We start from the raw sequence: 16770 nt of genomic DNA, 5'->3' as shown, positions 1-16770 counted from the left end.
TCCCTATTCAGACCATTAGTGGGAAGACTGAAGTTCGCTTTTGTGTGCACTACACACTAAAGAGAGGTCAGCATTCTCAACCCCGGAAGGCCATTATCAGTTAACTGTGATGCCCGTCAGATTGAAGAATGTCCCTGCCACTTTTCAGAGGATGGTTAACCAAGTTTTGTCTGGACTGTTAAACTTCAGTGTCGACTATCTAGACGACATTGCTGTGTTCAGCCACACCTGGGAGGATAATGTATCCCACCTGAAACAAGTGCTTCAGGTGCTGCAGAATGCAGGCCTGACTATCAAAGCCACAAAGTGCCAGATAGCACAGGGTACTGTGACTTACCCAGGTCACCTGGTCGGTGGAGGTAACAAACAACCTCTTGAAGCAAAGGTACAGGATGTGTAATCCCCATCACACAGACGCAGGTGAGAGCCTTTCTAGGTCTCACCGGGTACTACTGGTCGTTCATCAGAGGTTATGAGACCATTTCCATGCCCCTGTATGATGTATCTTCCCAAAAGGTGCCAAAGAAGGTAACTTGGACCCCCGCCTGTCAAACCTCCTTTCAGGATTTAAAGTATTGATTGTGCAGGTTCCTAGTTCTGAAAGTGCCAGACGATGGTCAGGAATTCATTATCCAGACAGACGCCTGTGATTTTGGGATTGGAGCAATGTTAGCGCAGCTGAACTCTGAAGGGGTAGAGCAAGCAACCTATCACATTCGCAGGCCGTTGACAAAAAGGGAAAGGAACTGGGCTGTCATAGAAAAAGAGGCGTATGCGCCGTAAAGAATCTGAAACCCTACATCTTTTGAGTTTCACTTAATGATCCAGTCGCACCACAGGCCTCTGTGATGGTTAATGGCCATGCAAGGGAAGAACTCTAAGCTTTTGCGGTGGGCCATATCTCTACAGGTATTAGATATGGACATCCAGCACAAGCCAGGCTCCCAGCATGAAAATGCAGATGGCCTCAGCCAGTACTTCGCCTTGATGACGAACCAGACCCTCATTAGGCTGGTGGTTCACATGTTGAGGCTGGGGGGGGAGGGTATGTGAGGAATTTGACCATCCGCACAGATTATGCTCGCCTCAGCTCTTTTGATTTTTTGGTAAATGAAAATGAATGATGGGAGACCAACCTCAGATAAATCAGTTCATCTGCTTCCCGCACCAAACACATAATCTCGGAAGACACAGCCTACAGGCGCCGTCTTCCCCTGTCATTTTCCCATGGAATGTGACAGCTAGCTCTGGATATATCGAAGCATTCTAAGAAGGGGGAAGGCACACCTTCCTCCAGCCATGAGCAGCCTAATTAAAATCTCAAAGGCTCCATGGATCTGCATTCCTTTGTTCTCCGGCTGGTGGCAGTGCATACAAATGAGGGTTGATAGAGGCAAGCCTACTGAGTGGGCTTGGTTGCCAGGGAGACAACCGGAAGGCAGGACTAACACCCCTTTGGTTTGCAATGTTTCAACTTGAAGCTAGTTCCCACCCCTCTTCCATTTTGAAATACAACATCCCAACACATTATTGTGCCTTTGAGCCATTAAATCGTAGTCTTTTTCTTCTCCTTCTGATTGACATTGCGGCTTCCTCTTTTTGTGATGTCCATCAGTGGTCTTCCTCACAGGGAAGCCACTATAACTGGAATTGTATTATACAGCTCTGTTCTTTCCAATCCATTTATGTCTTGTATTCTGTGATGTATTCTACTTTTACTTTTTTATTTCGTTTCTACTGAAAATGTTTTGCAAACCCGCACTGTAGGTCTTTTGTCTATAGCCCCTTCCAACCATCCTTCCTTTCTCTCTTGCTCATATTGGTGCTGGCATATATTTATTATTTCTTTAAAAAGGGCAGACAATATGCTCGGTCCTGTTCGGGCAGTCCCTTCACCGTTTTCCTTATTGGTCATTGCCAGTGCCTTTTCCTCTGGTATATTGCACCTCTTCCTGTCCACCACCCCTGCAGCATCTACTTTATTTATGACTTGTAAAGTTACTGGATTTTATGCAGCAGTTCGCTACAATCTGCATGGGCACTGGTGGATCTGATGGTCGATGCATTGGTTAGATTTGTGGGGAGAGGGGAAAAATTAAAGACAGTGCAGGCTAGAAGTACCCAGAGGTCTGTGTGCGGGTGTAGCAGGGGATGGCTATAACTCACTTGGTTGGGACAATGGTGTAGAATAGGAACAGCATTGCACTTTCTTTTAAATACTTAACCTAAGATAGATGAAGTGAAAGTAGATGTATGATTACTCCGACAAGATGTTAGGCCGTTGTCTGAGTAGGTTACAACTGCTGAGTCCACATTAAATGACACTGCTGCCACCAATAAAAACCTGGAGGTGAGAGTCAAAGAACCGGAGAGACAAAATGCCATGTTGGAGGTGCATGCTGAGGAAGCAGAGGGCCGATCACGCCGGAGTAACATACGCGTGCTGGGAGTACCAGGGGGAACTGAAGGGCCGAACCCCAACTCTTACATCAAAATTTTATTACTACAGCAAATTGGTCTGGATAAGTTGTCACAGGGTTTCGCAATTGAAAGAGCTCATCGTTCCCTTCAGTAGAGGCCACCCACAGGATCCCACCCTAGACCGCTGATAATTTTGGGTTGGGTAAACACTTCATCAGATGGGTAGTGTTGTTGTACACCTAGCCAACCACACAAGTGAAATCAGTCTGCCAGATTTCTGGGGTGTGGAACATATGCCAGGGCACCCATCAAGGTTACCCACTCTCATCCATACTATACATATTAAGCATGGAACCACTGGCAGCATTTCTGTGCCAGGATTACTTGGATGCAGGTATCGTTATCCGTGGCTGCAGACACTTGGTATCCCTTTACGCAGATGACGCACTTCTCTACTTGTGCAAGCCGCATCATATTCTCTCCATGATACTAGATGTGCTGGCTAGGTTTGCAAAATTATCCGGAATCTCCTTCAGTAGATGGAAATCCTGTATCTTTCCTCTGGGCGGACTTCGTGGGGTGGACATGGCTGCCCTGCCTGACCTGGGCCGTCTTTGGGAGACGCATTCTTTTATATACTTTGGCATCCAGATCACGCATGTGCTGGAGGACACACATGAACATAACACACTTAAAGTGGTAGGAAACCTCAGGAAATCCATGTCCTTCTGGTTGGATTGCCACTCTCGTTTATGGGTAGGATTGCCATTAAAATTATTGTCCTCCCTAGGTTCCTTTACTACTTCACTAATGTTCATTACTATATAAAGGTAGCCTTCTTTCACCTTTTGGAAACAGTGGTTAGAGATGTTGTTTAGGGCTCGGGCCGTCATAAACTATCCCTTGCTGTGATGTACCTGCCTTCTAAAGATGGAGGTGTGCCATTACCAAGGCTTGAGCTGTATTACCTACCTGCCAAACTGAGCTTTGTTACGAAATGGTCCTTCCTCAGAATCAGCGATGCTTCAACACTTAGTAGCACCAACCAAACTTAAAGAAGTACTCCGGAAGATTGCATGCACTCCCTACCCCTACTTGTCAGGATAGGTAGATGAATTTGGTCTAGGACTCTGAAGGTACTCGGGACAACCCTCCCCTATTCCCCCAATGTACCAGTAGTGGCTGACATGTGTGCGACCAGGGAGGACTTGAGCACCTCCAGACGATGGGAGGACTATGGCATATACACTTGGGGAGATTTGTATGATAATGGCAGATTCAAAGACTTGGTAGGTCTGACGCAGCAGGTGGGTCTACCTAAGGGACAATTCCTCAAGTACATGAAAGTGAAAGGGGTGGCAAGACGTAGGTGGAGCGGGTGGCCTGAGGAACAAACTGAACATTTGTGACCCTGGTTTACATGCTGGAGGATGGCTGGAGACTTCTGGCGAGATTATATGGTTACCTACTGGAGAGCACTAGCAATAGAAACTGCAGTTTGAAACTAAGATGGAGAAACTGATATAGGTGCTACTATCAGTGACGAGAAGTGGGAATGGGTGCTTGGTTTTCCTAAAAAAAAGTATCCCGAAACGCTAGGTTCAGGCTACTGCAGATTAATGTCCTTCACCACATATATATGACCCTCAGTAGAGTCGACAGATTTAACAAAAACACACTGTCTACCTGACCCTGGTGCCAACGAGACGACGCAAACCTAATGCACAGGTTTTGGAAATGCGTAAAGGTTCAGTCTTTTTAGTACCGCATTGTACAGACCTGTAAGGTAGCTGGGGTTGCTAGATACGACTGGTAACCGATGGAATGTCTGTTGGGAACATATTCTAGACAAAGCAAATATAAACATGTAATTAGACTTATGGACCTAGCATGTATTTGCACGAAGAGGAGAATTGCCATGTCCTGGAAATTTCCAAAAGGCCCCTGTTTAAACTGTGGCTAAATGAGTTTGAAACCTGGTGCGAGGCTGAAACAAGAGCATGGGCTACGGCACTGCCTTCATGAGGGCGACCTCGCTGACCCCTTTATAGCATGAAATCCCTTGTCCACAGTGTGTTCAATCCATAAAATGATGAGCCACTGCGAGCTCCTTGACCAATCCTAGTGCTGTGTACTTGCTTATGAGTAAAGATGATTTCCACCCACCCCTCGCTGTCCTCACCCATGCTTAGACGTGCACTCCATGCTCAGTCACTCTGTAAGTGCCAAAAACGTGATGCCTCCTAACGATCATGCAATCCGACTTTATCCTGTGCCCTAACCTGGTTTATGTATGGAACGTTTGTGTTATTTCCTCCCCCGACCCCCCATTTTTGTTTTTCTCACCTTCCTGTTTGAAGTTTGGTTTGTTATTACAAATGCTATATTTTAAATTATGATATATGTGCAGACATTGATGCATTGTCACTCTACTCTATAAAGAAATTTTAAAATAAAACTCATGCTGGTTGCAGAAGCAGTTTGTTTGGCTAGTACAGGTTACGTCATTAGGTTGGTTGCGAGTGTAGAAATGCTTGGAGGTGAAATTGTCAAGTAGTTGGAATGTGATGAATCCTGTGGGTTTCATTTGCGTAAGTGCTGTTCTTTTTTTTTTGTTGTTTAAGAAAGGGAGCTGCTTGCACTAGCTATGCTGGTGGAATGTGGAACAGTACATAGAACCTAGGGTTCTCTCAGGTTCTGGGAGTCACAGTTGGGGATCATCGGGATGGGAGCTACACTGGAAGGATGTACATTACCTACTCCTGTCTAGCCTTCTATAGCGAAACCTGAAACTCATAAAGAACATTTCATTTTGTACTCACCTGGTCCACCATGTTTCCTGAGTCCTTCCTGCTTCACCTGACAACCAGGACAGTACATATGTTTCTTTTATTACTATTTATTGAAAATGTGTGTGGCGCCTATACAGCAAGATGTCTTTCCAGGTGCTGCAAGACAAAAAAAAGAGAGTTGGTGGGGCGCGAGTGGGTAGATGGTAAAAAAAGAAAACAATAACGGTCCTACTAGACCTTGCCATTCGGAACATGCAAGTGCAATATCAAGAAGTGCAAGGGGGAGGGGGCCCATGTGCTGCGCAAGTGCTAAGGTAAGCCAAGAGGCCAAGTACCAGGGGGAAGCAGGGGAAGGGGAAATAGTGTGAGGGAAGGGGTGGACCAGCCTCAGTAGGGTGGATAGGGAAGGGTGCCTGAGAGCAAGTGCTAGTAGGAAGGGTTAAAGAGGAAGACTGGTCAAGGTGGGGCCTGACCCCAGTAAGACTCATACGGGAAACAGGCAAATGGTCGGAGCAGCAGAGGGGGAGAAGAAAGGAGAAGAGGAAGGTATTGAGGAGCTTCCGGAACTTAAGGAGATCTGGATAAATTCATAGGGACAGGGAGACTGTTCAGGAGGTTCCTGCAGAAGAAAGAGATCTACCCCCCCCTCTCTGCTCGGAGAAACGTCTGATATGCAGAGAGTTGGGACTAAAATGACCGATGGACTCTAGCTGGGAGGGAGGTATTCAGGGAGAGAGAGAGAGAGAGAGAGAGAGAGAGAGAGAGAGATATGGAGGGAGAGAGAGATGGAGGAGAGATGGATGTAGCAGGGTCCCAGGCCCGGAAACCCTTGTGGATGAAGCAAAGGGTCTTGCATTTGATCCCTGCAACCACCAGGAGCCAGTGGAGAGATTGTAGTGCTGGAGAGATGTGGTCACTGGGCTTGAGGCCAAGGATAAGTCTTGTAGTCCTATTCTGGATTAGTTTAAGAGGGCGAAGTGAGGAGAGAGGTAGGCTGGGGAAGAGGCTGTTGCGGTAGTCAATCCTTGAGAGAACCAGAGCTCTGGAGACATTAAGCCTCTGGGGGAAGGTGAGGAAAGGGAGAATTCCTCTTAGGAGGTGAAGCTGATGGTGGGCCTTCTTGGCAAGGTCAGCAATATGAGGAGAGAAGGAGACAAAGGAGTCAAAGATTTACACCACCCAGATTTTTAGCTTCACACGAGGGTAAGGGGAAGGCACCCAAGGAGGGCTGCCAGAGTGTGGGAGGGGATAGGAGTGCCAATGAGGAGGATTTCGGTTTTACTGGCATTAAGACATAGATCATTAGCAGCACAACATGCCTGGACAGCAGTCAGTCAGGAATGAGAGAGGAGGGAGAGGCGGAGGATGCGCGACGCTTAAAGGAGAGCTGTGTGTCATCAGCAAAATGCTGGAAATCAGGAGAGAAGGTGGAAATAAAGTGGACCAGGGGGGCAAGGTAAATATTGAAAATCCAAGGCGACAGGAGAGGGCTCTGAGGGATGCTGCAGGTCTAGAATGAGGTAGAGGAGAGAAAAGGGCCCAGTTGCACTTTAGAAGGCCGGTTTGAGAGGAAGGAGCTCACCCAGTCCTGTGCCTGGTCAGTGATGCCAAGGGTATCACAGAGTCTATTTGTGAGGATGGAGTGATTGACCGTGTCAAAGGCGGGGGAAAGTAAAAGGAGGATAAGGGCAGAAGGGGTGTTGGCATCAAGGTTTGAGAGCACGTCATCCTGGGTGTCAGGAGAGCAGTTTCCGTTCCTCTGGCTGCTCTGAACCTTTTGTTTTTTTTCTCATTCTTCCTCACTCTCCCTTTTAGTCACTCTGTCACCCCCAACTGCCCTATTTGGGCACTGCCTGATATGTTTTTATTGCTAATCTGTGCCCATGCTGTTTTACTAACTATACTATTCTTTGTAGCTCCTTCATACTTTCTTGATTCTTCCCTTTCTGCAGCAGGACAGTGTTTCATGACCTTCTGACCGGAACACCTAAACCTCAAAGGTGCATAGAGGCAGGGGTGTTAAAGAAATCTTAGCACTACCAGAATTTAAGTTTGATCTTTGTATTGGTCGCCGTCTGCCTGCACAACCTTCTGAAAAATCCATCCACTCACTTAAACAATCATTCTACTGAAGCTCTGATTTCCACTCACTCCCTAGTAGATACTTTTACTAATTTAGTTTGTTCATGGATTCAGATGCCATCCCTCTTTGTCAAAGGTCTGAACTGTCCCACTTAAACCCTTTTCGTCCTCCAATGATCCTCACCCACCTCCGCACACCACCTACATGCATACTGGATCTCCGTGCATAACTACTCGTACGCATTTCTTCTCCTGGCATTCAAATCCATACAAGGAGTAGCCCCTCATTCCAGTCCAGAGTCCCCAGGCACGCTCGACCTGGCTGACTAGACTCCTTTTACTCCCCTCCCTCACCATTTTATTCCAAGCCTTTCAAAACCTCTCTGCACAGCCTTCCCTATGCTAAATCCAGCCTTCAATTGGTCACTTTCCTGGCTTCCTGTTACTGGAATGTCTGGGTTCCTGAAATAAAAGTGCTCACCTCAATGTGTTCAAGATTGTCTTGATTATGATTAGTTAACTTCATAGAGCTGCAAGAACCCGAGACAAGAGAGTGGTAGTCAGTCATCATTTCTAAGCGGCAGTCTGGATTGTATATGCTGTAAATATTGTACAATCCGGCTTTTCATGTTCCCTATCTGCAATTGTGCTGTCAACTGTTACTAGCTCTTTACCCCTTCACTACCTGATTTTTGTAACATCCTCTACCCATGCTCTAGAATTGTAAAGCACCAAGCAGTGGTACATTTGCCTCTTAGTTCTTGGCGCAAGCACTTCGTTCTCTTTCACAAATAAAGAAAGCAACCAGGTTCCACCATATTTTATTCTTCAGAAACATTTTTCTGCCCCCCTGCCTAAATGGACCGAACATCTCACGAAAACGATGTCCTTTTCTTGTTCTGACTCAATGGATTTTTCATATTCTTTGTCACTTAATGGTGGCACTTACCGTGTCAATCAGACCGCTGTTGTACAATGGGATAAAGTCTGTAGGCCTCATCACAAGTTGGGCAGTATACCGACTGGGATACCGCCCAACTGTATTTGCGTTCCCGCCCAACCATCTGGCAGTATTTCCGCCGGATGACAGGTTGCGCAGTAACTGTAAATCCCCATTGGGCAATGCTAATTGCGCCCGAAAATGGGCTTGAAGTCGGCGCATTTATCCCCAATTTGGAGCTGGGTGTAAACGCTGCCAGACTCATGTTTGGGCGGACCCTTAAATGTGTTGGTAATAGTTTTACTGCCGCATTTAAGTGCTACCGCCCAACTCCTGATGAGGCCCTGTATCCTGTTGTGGTAAAATGACAGAAGGGCTAAAGCAGCATGAGGGCATTTCCACCGTTCTCCTTGAGCAATGTGTAAGGAGGCCCTGTGTGCTACCTGACACAACAAGCACTACATGTTGGATGTTGCTTCCAGACCAGCTGCTCCGTTTAGTTTGTCCTGCTCGAGAATCAACATGCCTAAGTATAGGGGACCCCATCTGCGGCTTCTAGTAGGTGCTTGAAATCTCCCTACGAGCCTGAGGGAAGTGGCACAGGGTTGTGGAGCTAAGAGCAAGTTAATAGACCTAGTGATTCGTGTAGCACTAGCATTACACACCCTTTCTGTAAACGCCAATCTACTGTGTCCACTCTTTGTGATAGGAATGGGAACTGGATTGGGAAAGCTGGGTAGCATGTTTGGTAGTGTGCATGCACCTTGGCTTCCAAATTTGTAATAAGTGCTTGGTAATAAGTGTGCCATCACCCATGCCAGTATCGGCTACAAATAAGACTGTAGGAAGTGGATGTGGGAATTGGAGTACAAAAATTACCTCAGCGAGTAACTTGTTGTAGCTCGTCCCAAACATTGTATGGGCTTTTATTTTAGTTTAAATTAGTTCACTCCGGCTTTGTGGCAGATTCCTATCTCTGGAACCTGAAACTTAATCCATGATGTCTCTAGCTCACCTGTATTGAGGGGTATGTCACTGACATGTCTGTCCTCAAGAGTATGCCTTGCATTCATTACCTACGCATGGGTTATAGGCTAATGCTTTTTGCAATGGTTCAGATTACTAAACATTTGTTGCAGCGCTTTGGTCTCTTTTTTGCTCAGGGTGTCAAATATCGCTACATCTCAATCCCATCAAAAAACCAATGCTGGTCCTTCTACTTCTAGAAGAATTCTATTTGGATAGGCATTAAGCATGCTTCTCTGCATCATCTTCTCCTTTCATTCAAGCTAGAAATAGCAGAGGGCTGTGCAATAGGTTCGTACGAGACCAGCAACCAGTTAGAAAACATTAAAAATGTATGAAAAAACGAAATATCCCTCCCTCCATCAATTTACCCATCATTTCAGAAATTGTTGCAACAACTGATTATAATACACCCCCAGTGGGTGTTAAACTTCAAACGTAAAGGAAATTGCAAATGTGAGGGCACAAATGACAAAATGGAATTCCATGGCATCTATACTCGCCCCCCTCCTCACACTTTCATATTCTGGAAATTGCAAACCAGCTATGGATAAATTGCATATTCCATCCACACTGAGCTTCTGCTCTTCCTTCCTCTCCATAATTTGAGAAACATGCACACTAGTACCTTACTGTTGACTAGTGTTTCTCTTCCCCCCTGAAGGGCTTCAGGCTTTTCATTGAGAATTCATTTTAAAGCAACTTGGGTCTGATTCTTAGTTCAAACATGGTGTGAAAGATGGACTTCATCTATGATGTGGTATAGACAGTAACATTTTAGGTTTCAGCATGTTTTAACTGAAGTCAATAAAATGAGTGCTACCTGTTTGGGCAGTAGCAACACATACCATTTCCAAGGCTTCAAGCCCAGGGCTGCTTGCCCCGTTTGTGATGTGCTGTGGAGTTGGATGGTCTATGGTGCATAGATTTCTATATCTAAGTTGGCCTCTGTACGTTGATCCAAAAAGATGACATACTGCCAAAGTAAAACGTCATAATGGCTTTGACTTACCTCAGTCAAGAAGACTAAAACTTCTGTTTTCTCTCCCCAACAGCGAGTGGACAGAAGGGTGTCCATGTTTCAGTTTCTCAACCGAATAGCATCTAAAAGAGCGGAAGGAAGCCTGCAGCCTGTGAGATGGAGTCACTTGCGGATCATGATCGAATATTACCTCTGCTGCTAAGGGCCCGGTGTTTCCATTTAACAGCTGTTGTGTTGAATGCATAGTCTTGTTGGACTCGCTGATCAGCTCTGGTCCTTCAAAGTCCGCATCAAACTTGGTCTCTCTCTAGAATGGATCTCGTGGGCCTGTCGACATGTCTTGCAGTGGAGGTGGGCAAAAGGGGTGGCCCATATCTGCAATTCAGAAAGTGGCGACCACGATGTCAGAGTGAAGATTCAGTACTTACCGGGTGCTGCAGAAAGAGAGGACTTGTTTGTGGAAAGTCTGTTGGAGCTGACCTTGGCCTCTCAGAAAGGGGACCTCACGCTTGTACGATTACTGTGATGCTGTGGAAGTGATAACTTAGTGTCTCACTCGGCGGCATAGGAGCTGCCAGTCTCCCTGCAAAGGACTTGTACGTAGTGATGAAGCAATTTCTTGATGCTGGATCTTTTAGGTGTATTCTTTGTAACTAACGTGTTCCCCCTCTTCGAATGCAAGTCTCATCAATTGAAATGCAGAGGACATGAGGGCAAAGAGGTGACTAATATCAGCAGTGTTATTTCAAAGAAGTTTCTACTATGCCATCATTTGCCCAGTCATCTGGAGGCAGGGTGTTGCATGGTTGCCAAGAACAGCTTTGTTAAGACGGGACATTCGAATCTCCCAACCAGTTATTTAATGAAGACGGCTGCTTATTTAATGTGGGGGACATTTTATGTGGAGGAGCTAACTTACTCTGCCCAATGTTTGAGTCCAGCTTCTTATGTTTGTTCTTGATCACTTGATCTCACTGATTCTCCGAGTTTACAAGCCTCACTTTATGGCGAGCCTTACCCGTATTCCAACTCATTTCACACAAGCGTGGGCTCTCATTCATTCCTCAACACTGGTCTTGTACAGTTTACTGATTACTAATGTTTCACTCATTCCCGACACGGACCTCCATCACTTTTGTGAAGCACAACTCATTCTCCATGTTTGCTCATTTCAGCAGGACCTCTCACCCCTCATCTCGCAGGCCCTGTGCGTTTCAACATGCTTTGCTGAAGTATATGCAGAGAGCAATCGCCTGCCTCTTGCCTCACTGGTCTTCAACTGAAGTGCAAACCGATTTCTTGCTCCAGTCTCATTTCTGTTTGCTCCATGCCATGCTGTGACACACATCTGGGAATGGCCGGTTTAGAATGAATGATTGTGAAGTTAAACTGTGCCCCACTATGCCAATTCAGGTTAAACCAACATCACTTAAATACCACAAAGTGAAGTTGTTGTAATGATCCACTATTGTCGATGACGGATAATCAAATATACAAGACCACCTAAAAGGTGTGACTTAGAATAGTGGGAATATAAGCAGAAGAATGCCATATTCCAGGAGCATTTACCCAGGGCAAAGCTGCTAATGAACAAAAAGTGTATGAAGAATATATGAAAGTGCTACTTTGTTCTGTCTCTCAACGCCCTGAATGAGATGTCACGCTAAACATTTGGCCCATTGTAAATGACCCTAGATTTTTTTAAATGTATTTTTGTATGTCCACGCCGCTTTAGGCTCTGAGAACCGAAAAATCCTTTCTTCGTGCCAGTTCTCCTTTGGGCCTTGTAGGTGAACACTAGAGGACTGCTTTCACCACCACCTCTGAACTCACTGACATGCAGAATAGATAGTCATGATGAGTGGTCAGGGTGCTTGCTAAAGGTTTTCTTGACTTCTATCGATTGCTTCTTTAAGTATTGGTAAAGTTTGGTGAAGTGGACCTCTGAACGGAAAACCCACCCAGTTCATCCTCCACCTTGCTCCCTCATACATTCTGGTGATAAATGCTCAACCAAAACTCTTCTCTCCAATTCCTCCTGCTTTTTTTAATATGGCCCCAACCAGACTGATCTCTGTGCAGGAAAATGTTCTCTAAACAATGGGTGAAATGATGAAATGCCTTGTGAACCTGCTTCCACCCCTCCTACATTGTTCATCCATTTCTATGCTACTGAAATCTATGAATGTCAACAAAGTATAGCCCCAGTGGGCCCTGATGTGTATTTGTGTCATGAATAGGTTTGTAAAGTACCTGACGAGATGTGCTGGCACTTTTATTTTTTTTTAGGTTTTCTTTTTTTTTTTTACTGCACCGGATTGTATGCAAATTGCTGTCATATGTGAGCACAGAAACCTCCGCATTGGAGAAGGTAAACTATGCAGTCCATTTTTGCATGCCATGCTCTGTAATTTCATTGATGGGTAGCATTGCACTGCTGATTGCATTATTTATGGCATCTCAAGGAGCCTGTGCAATTGTCAATGGAGATCCCTGTTTTTCTACTTTCAATTAATGTTTTTTTTTTGTGTGGCCGTGTTTGCAGGTTATGATTTTGCATCCACTTCAGGCATATTTTTTGGGACTTTGGGGATGGGACACCGCTTTAGCAGAAGGTCCTGTTCTTCGGACTCGGACATTACCTGCCCTACTGAAATGGGGATGAATGACAATGTACTTTAATTCATTGGGGAAATGGATTGCCTACGACTGACGTCTTGTACAATTCTTTTGAGAGGATTGTTCAGCTTTGTATTTGCTAGGCGTGTCTTAACAGATGATTTTTTTTTTTTGTTTTAATTTTCCAGTGACCTACAAAATGGAATAAAGTTTACCTCAAAGTTGCATTGTGGGTTTTACTGCTCTACCTGGAGACTCCAGCATTACCCAAACCACTCTGACATTTGGAACTAAAAACAAAAACGTGAATGTATTCCTGTAATGCCAAAATGTTATGTGTCTACAGTGTCTTATACCAGCAGGTGTGTACCCCGGCATACTTTCACAGTTTTTTATTTAAATCCAGCTATTTTGGCAATGGGGGAGGGCTAATCCAGACATGGTTGGGTACTGTCTAAACTGGTCCAATGGAGACAGTATTTTACTGAGTTAAAATGGAGGCTTAAGGTCAATATCTAATGTGTATTTTAATGTATGTGACAGTAGTACATATTGCTATACAATAGCCCCAGCAAGTTCACAAAGACCCTAAGAAGAGCCTGAAACAACCTTCCAAACATTTTCAAATTCATTTTGAAATGTGGATCGCCCAGAGAGTTTCCTCTGACGCCAAATCTGAGATTAGACCCAACAGTTGAGGGATGTTTAGTTATCAGACATGTGCACTGAATTGGCTTCCTCCACCTTTTGTCTCATGACAAGGTATTGACTGATTCTGGAATGCCATCTCTACAAATCCTATGCCATAATTGGAAGGGCTAAGCATATACAATTCGCTAAGCCCGAACGTGGAGACAAGGGCAATGCGTCAGGCTCTACTGTTTGTGCTGTTTCTGCTGGGAGTGTGTGGAGGAGGGGGAGCCGTTGCGAAGCATTCGACCTGGAGCACTGGAGATCGCACGGCAGAACGCCTCTTCTTAAACTGCCATAAAGGGACGGTAAGGTTTGTCTGCATCACACCACACTGACATTAATTCGGTCGGGAACCGCAAGAGACTGTTGAAGTTCTCTCCTATGATCTTGTGGGCCCCGGGCTAACCTGCTGTGATATACATGGCTCTAATTGACATTATTGGAAATCAGCAACATTGAAATTCTATGCAACGCCGTGAGCAGCAGGCGTATAGTCTGTTTGCATATAGTTGCTCCTTGATCGTGGGGCAACTGGGGCAACTTATCTGAGCCCCATTTCCTTTAAGATCAACTGAGGACTGTGGGTCTAAGACCTTTGACTTGGTCGGAGGCTCTGAAGGTCTCTTTTCAGCCCTCTTTTCTCTCTGTATTTGTTAAAACCCGGCGGCCAGATATCGGTCTGAGAAAGGGCTAGGAGTGACGGAGAGTGACAGTCCTGGCAGGCCAGGTAGCCAGGGCTGTCATGGACTCTCCCCCCCCCTTGAAGAGGATGATGGCCGATGTCTCCGCAGCTCATGCCTTAGAGCGCCTACAGCAGTTTCTAAACCAACAAAAAAAATCATAACTTTAAAAGACATAACCAATGAAAAGTTGGACCAGGCATTACATCCAAAACCAAAAGGGAAGATTAAGACCTCTAAACCACCCAACATACCCCTGACAAACACCAACCTTGTTGAAGCGACAGGCCGGGAGACCTCGGTGGCTGCCGAGACAGGGCTTTCCAGCGTGGAGTCTGTGGATGTAGTGGCTGCGGAGGGCGTGCCCGGAGTCCAGGCGTCGCTGGTCGAAGTGGACGCGCATGCCCTTGGCTTGCCGCCCCCTCGTCTCCCAGCATTGCCTCCCGGAGGGGGGGCTCCGCTGGTTGGGGCGGGTGGGGCCGCACCTGGTCGGGTGGCATCGCCGGCCAAACGCGGCGAGGGAGAAGTGGGAGAGGTTCCTGCGAGAGGCGAAGCTTTGGTTTGCTCCGGTGCCTCGGGCCATGGCCTCTCCCCCTCCGGTAGGCCTGAGCTGGCCCCCGTGGGGGTGTTGTCGCAGGACCCGGAGGCGGGGGCCGTGCGGGCCCGGGTATTGCAGGGGGCGATAGCTATGGACCATGAGCCCCGGGAGAGTGGGGTCCCGACGAGCAGTGCTGTGAGGCTCGGGGGGGGAGAAGAGACTGCTTTGCCATTGGCTTCCACGCCGGAGGGAGTGCAGCGCCCAGCGCCAGCTCAGGAGGCGGCCTGGGCACCCCCTCTGGATTGTACCCGGAATGTACAGGCTCAGATCCATGTGGAGCCGACAATAGAAACTTTACCACCCCCGGTGGTGGAAAACAAAAAAACACACGAACTTCTGACAAATGGCAAACAACGCCAAAGAACTATTCAGTCTCAGAAAATAGGGAGCTCTCGCAGTAGAACATTTTTTAAAAGCTCAACAAAGGGGTTATTGACCCAAGGAAATTATCTAACCCAGAAAAAAACCATAAACACGCACAGTAGCACTGTAAATTTGACAGACTTTTTCAACATTAAGCTACCATCAAACCATGTCAGAAGGGTCGAACTAACAGATCTTGAAATTCTAGAGGCCCTAAACAACTGTATGCAAGCCTCCAAACAGAGACGGATTGATTACCCTACATCACAGGGTCCCTCCTATCCATCAAAGGAGGACCTTGATCTAGCTGGACGGAGTAAAGAGCAGTCGCCTCCAAACAATAGAGGCCAAGATTCCCAGAAGCGGCCGGCGCATCAAACATCACCGTCTACTGGTCAATTTCTGAACCAAGAGCCTGTGGAGGTGACAGACAGTCCCACTATAACAAAGAGAACTTTGGCTGAAAGTCCTACTTTGACGGAAATCAACCCACCTCTCCCTTTACAGTTAAAGACTAAAATTCCAACACTATCAGGAAAAATAAGGGTACTTAACACAATTACTTCACCCTTGGAATCCACCCTTGGAATCCAACTCTTTGATGTCGATGGCGAATTCAAACTTAACTACCAAAGACTTAACCTTTAACATAGCTGAGGACGCAAACCCTGCTTCAACGCCCACACATGCTAAATCCACAGAAAGTCCACACTTGGCACAGGATAATTGTGAGGGACTAGAGGCAGGGCAGAAAACGAGGCGGGCGCAAAGTGACAAAAGTGACATACAATTGTTAACATTGACAAAGAACCTCTAGAAACTGTTCAAGGCAAATTGGTCTAAAGCCCTAAGTCACAGACAAACAGCACACCACCATGGATAAAAACCACTGTGCAAAGATTTAACAATGACCAAGATCTGTGTGACCCCTTAAACGTGGTTAAATCACGCAGGAAATCTCTGGACCTTAACAAACCCTGCTTCTCGTTTTGAATGTGCTCTTCGCCTCATTGGCTCGACTCATCAGTGAAAGGGAGATCCTCTTTGCCCACAGAGCAAAATCGGAAAATTCCTACGACAAACAACCTTGATATACCCGCAATTATGTCGACAGTGACCATCGCTCTCTCTCCATTCATGAAGCTGTATGAAGGGATTAGCGACACGTTGAAAGAACACACATCAATACAAGCGCTGCTGCTGACCAAACTGACTTTTTTGGAAGCCTATATCATAATCACAGGAAAACACCAGAATAAGTGTAGCCCAAGAGAAGGCCCTGGATCCCATGGGGACAGGGTTGCACCAACACCCAAAAAGACTATCCAACAAAGAAGTTGGCACCTAAACAGCTTTCACGATTGACTTAACTGTGAGCTCAAGCGAGCCGCTGACAGTAGCAAAGGCCAATCCAAATAGTGTGGCAAAACCTGAGACGAGCAAATCTACACCAATATTGGAGCCAGTATTTGTGCTGAATAAATCTAATAAAGGGACGCCTAAAGAAAATGTCAAGTTGTTAAATAAGTCTGGTAAAAAAGCACCTTCAGTGGCAGTAGCGGAAATAGCAACAA

The 16770-nt window shown here is 46.1% G+C and overlaps 1 protein-coding gene across 6 annotated transcripts in view; it reads left to right on the top strand.

Annotated features, from left to right (window-relative positions):
* The window catches only part of EGLN2 (egl-9 family hypoxia inducible factor 2), a 233482-nt gene extending 220395 nt beyond the window's left edge, over positions 1-13087 (top strand). For all 6 annotated transcript variants that reach the window (XM_069644450.1, XM_069644451.1, XM_069644445.1 and 3 more), the window contains one exon: positions 10317-13087. In XM_069644450.1, the coding sequence (XP_069500551.1) occupies positions 10317-10369 (53 nt within the window). In that variant the 3' untranslated portion in view covers positions 10370-13087. The remainder of the gene's footprint in view (positions 1-10316) is intronic.
* Positions 13088-16770: the final 3683 nt, after the last annotated feature.

The sequence above is a fragment of the Ambystoma mexicanum genome, chromosome 2p (genome assembly GCF_040938575.1).
Source record: "Ambystoma mexicanum isolate Mex_15411 chromosome 2p, UKY_AmexF1_1, whole genome shotgun sequence".
NCBI classification, from domain to species: domain Eukaryota; kingdom Metazoa; phylum Chordata; class Amphibia; order Caudata; family Ambystomatidae; genus Ambystoma; species Ambystoma mexicanum.
This window is presented reverse-complemented; position numbering and strand designations above follow the sequence as displayed.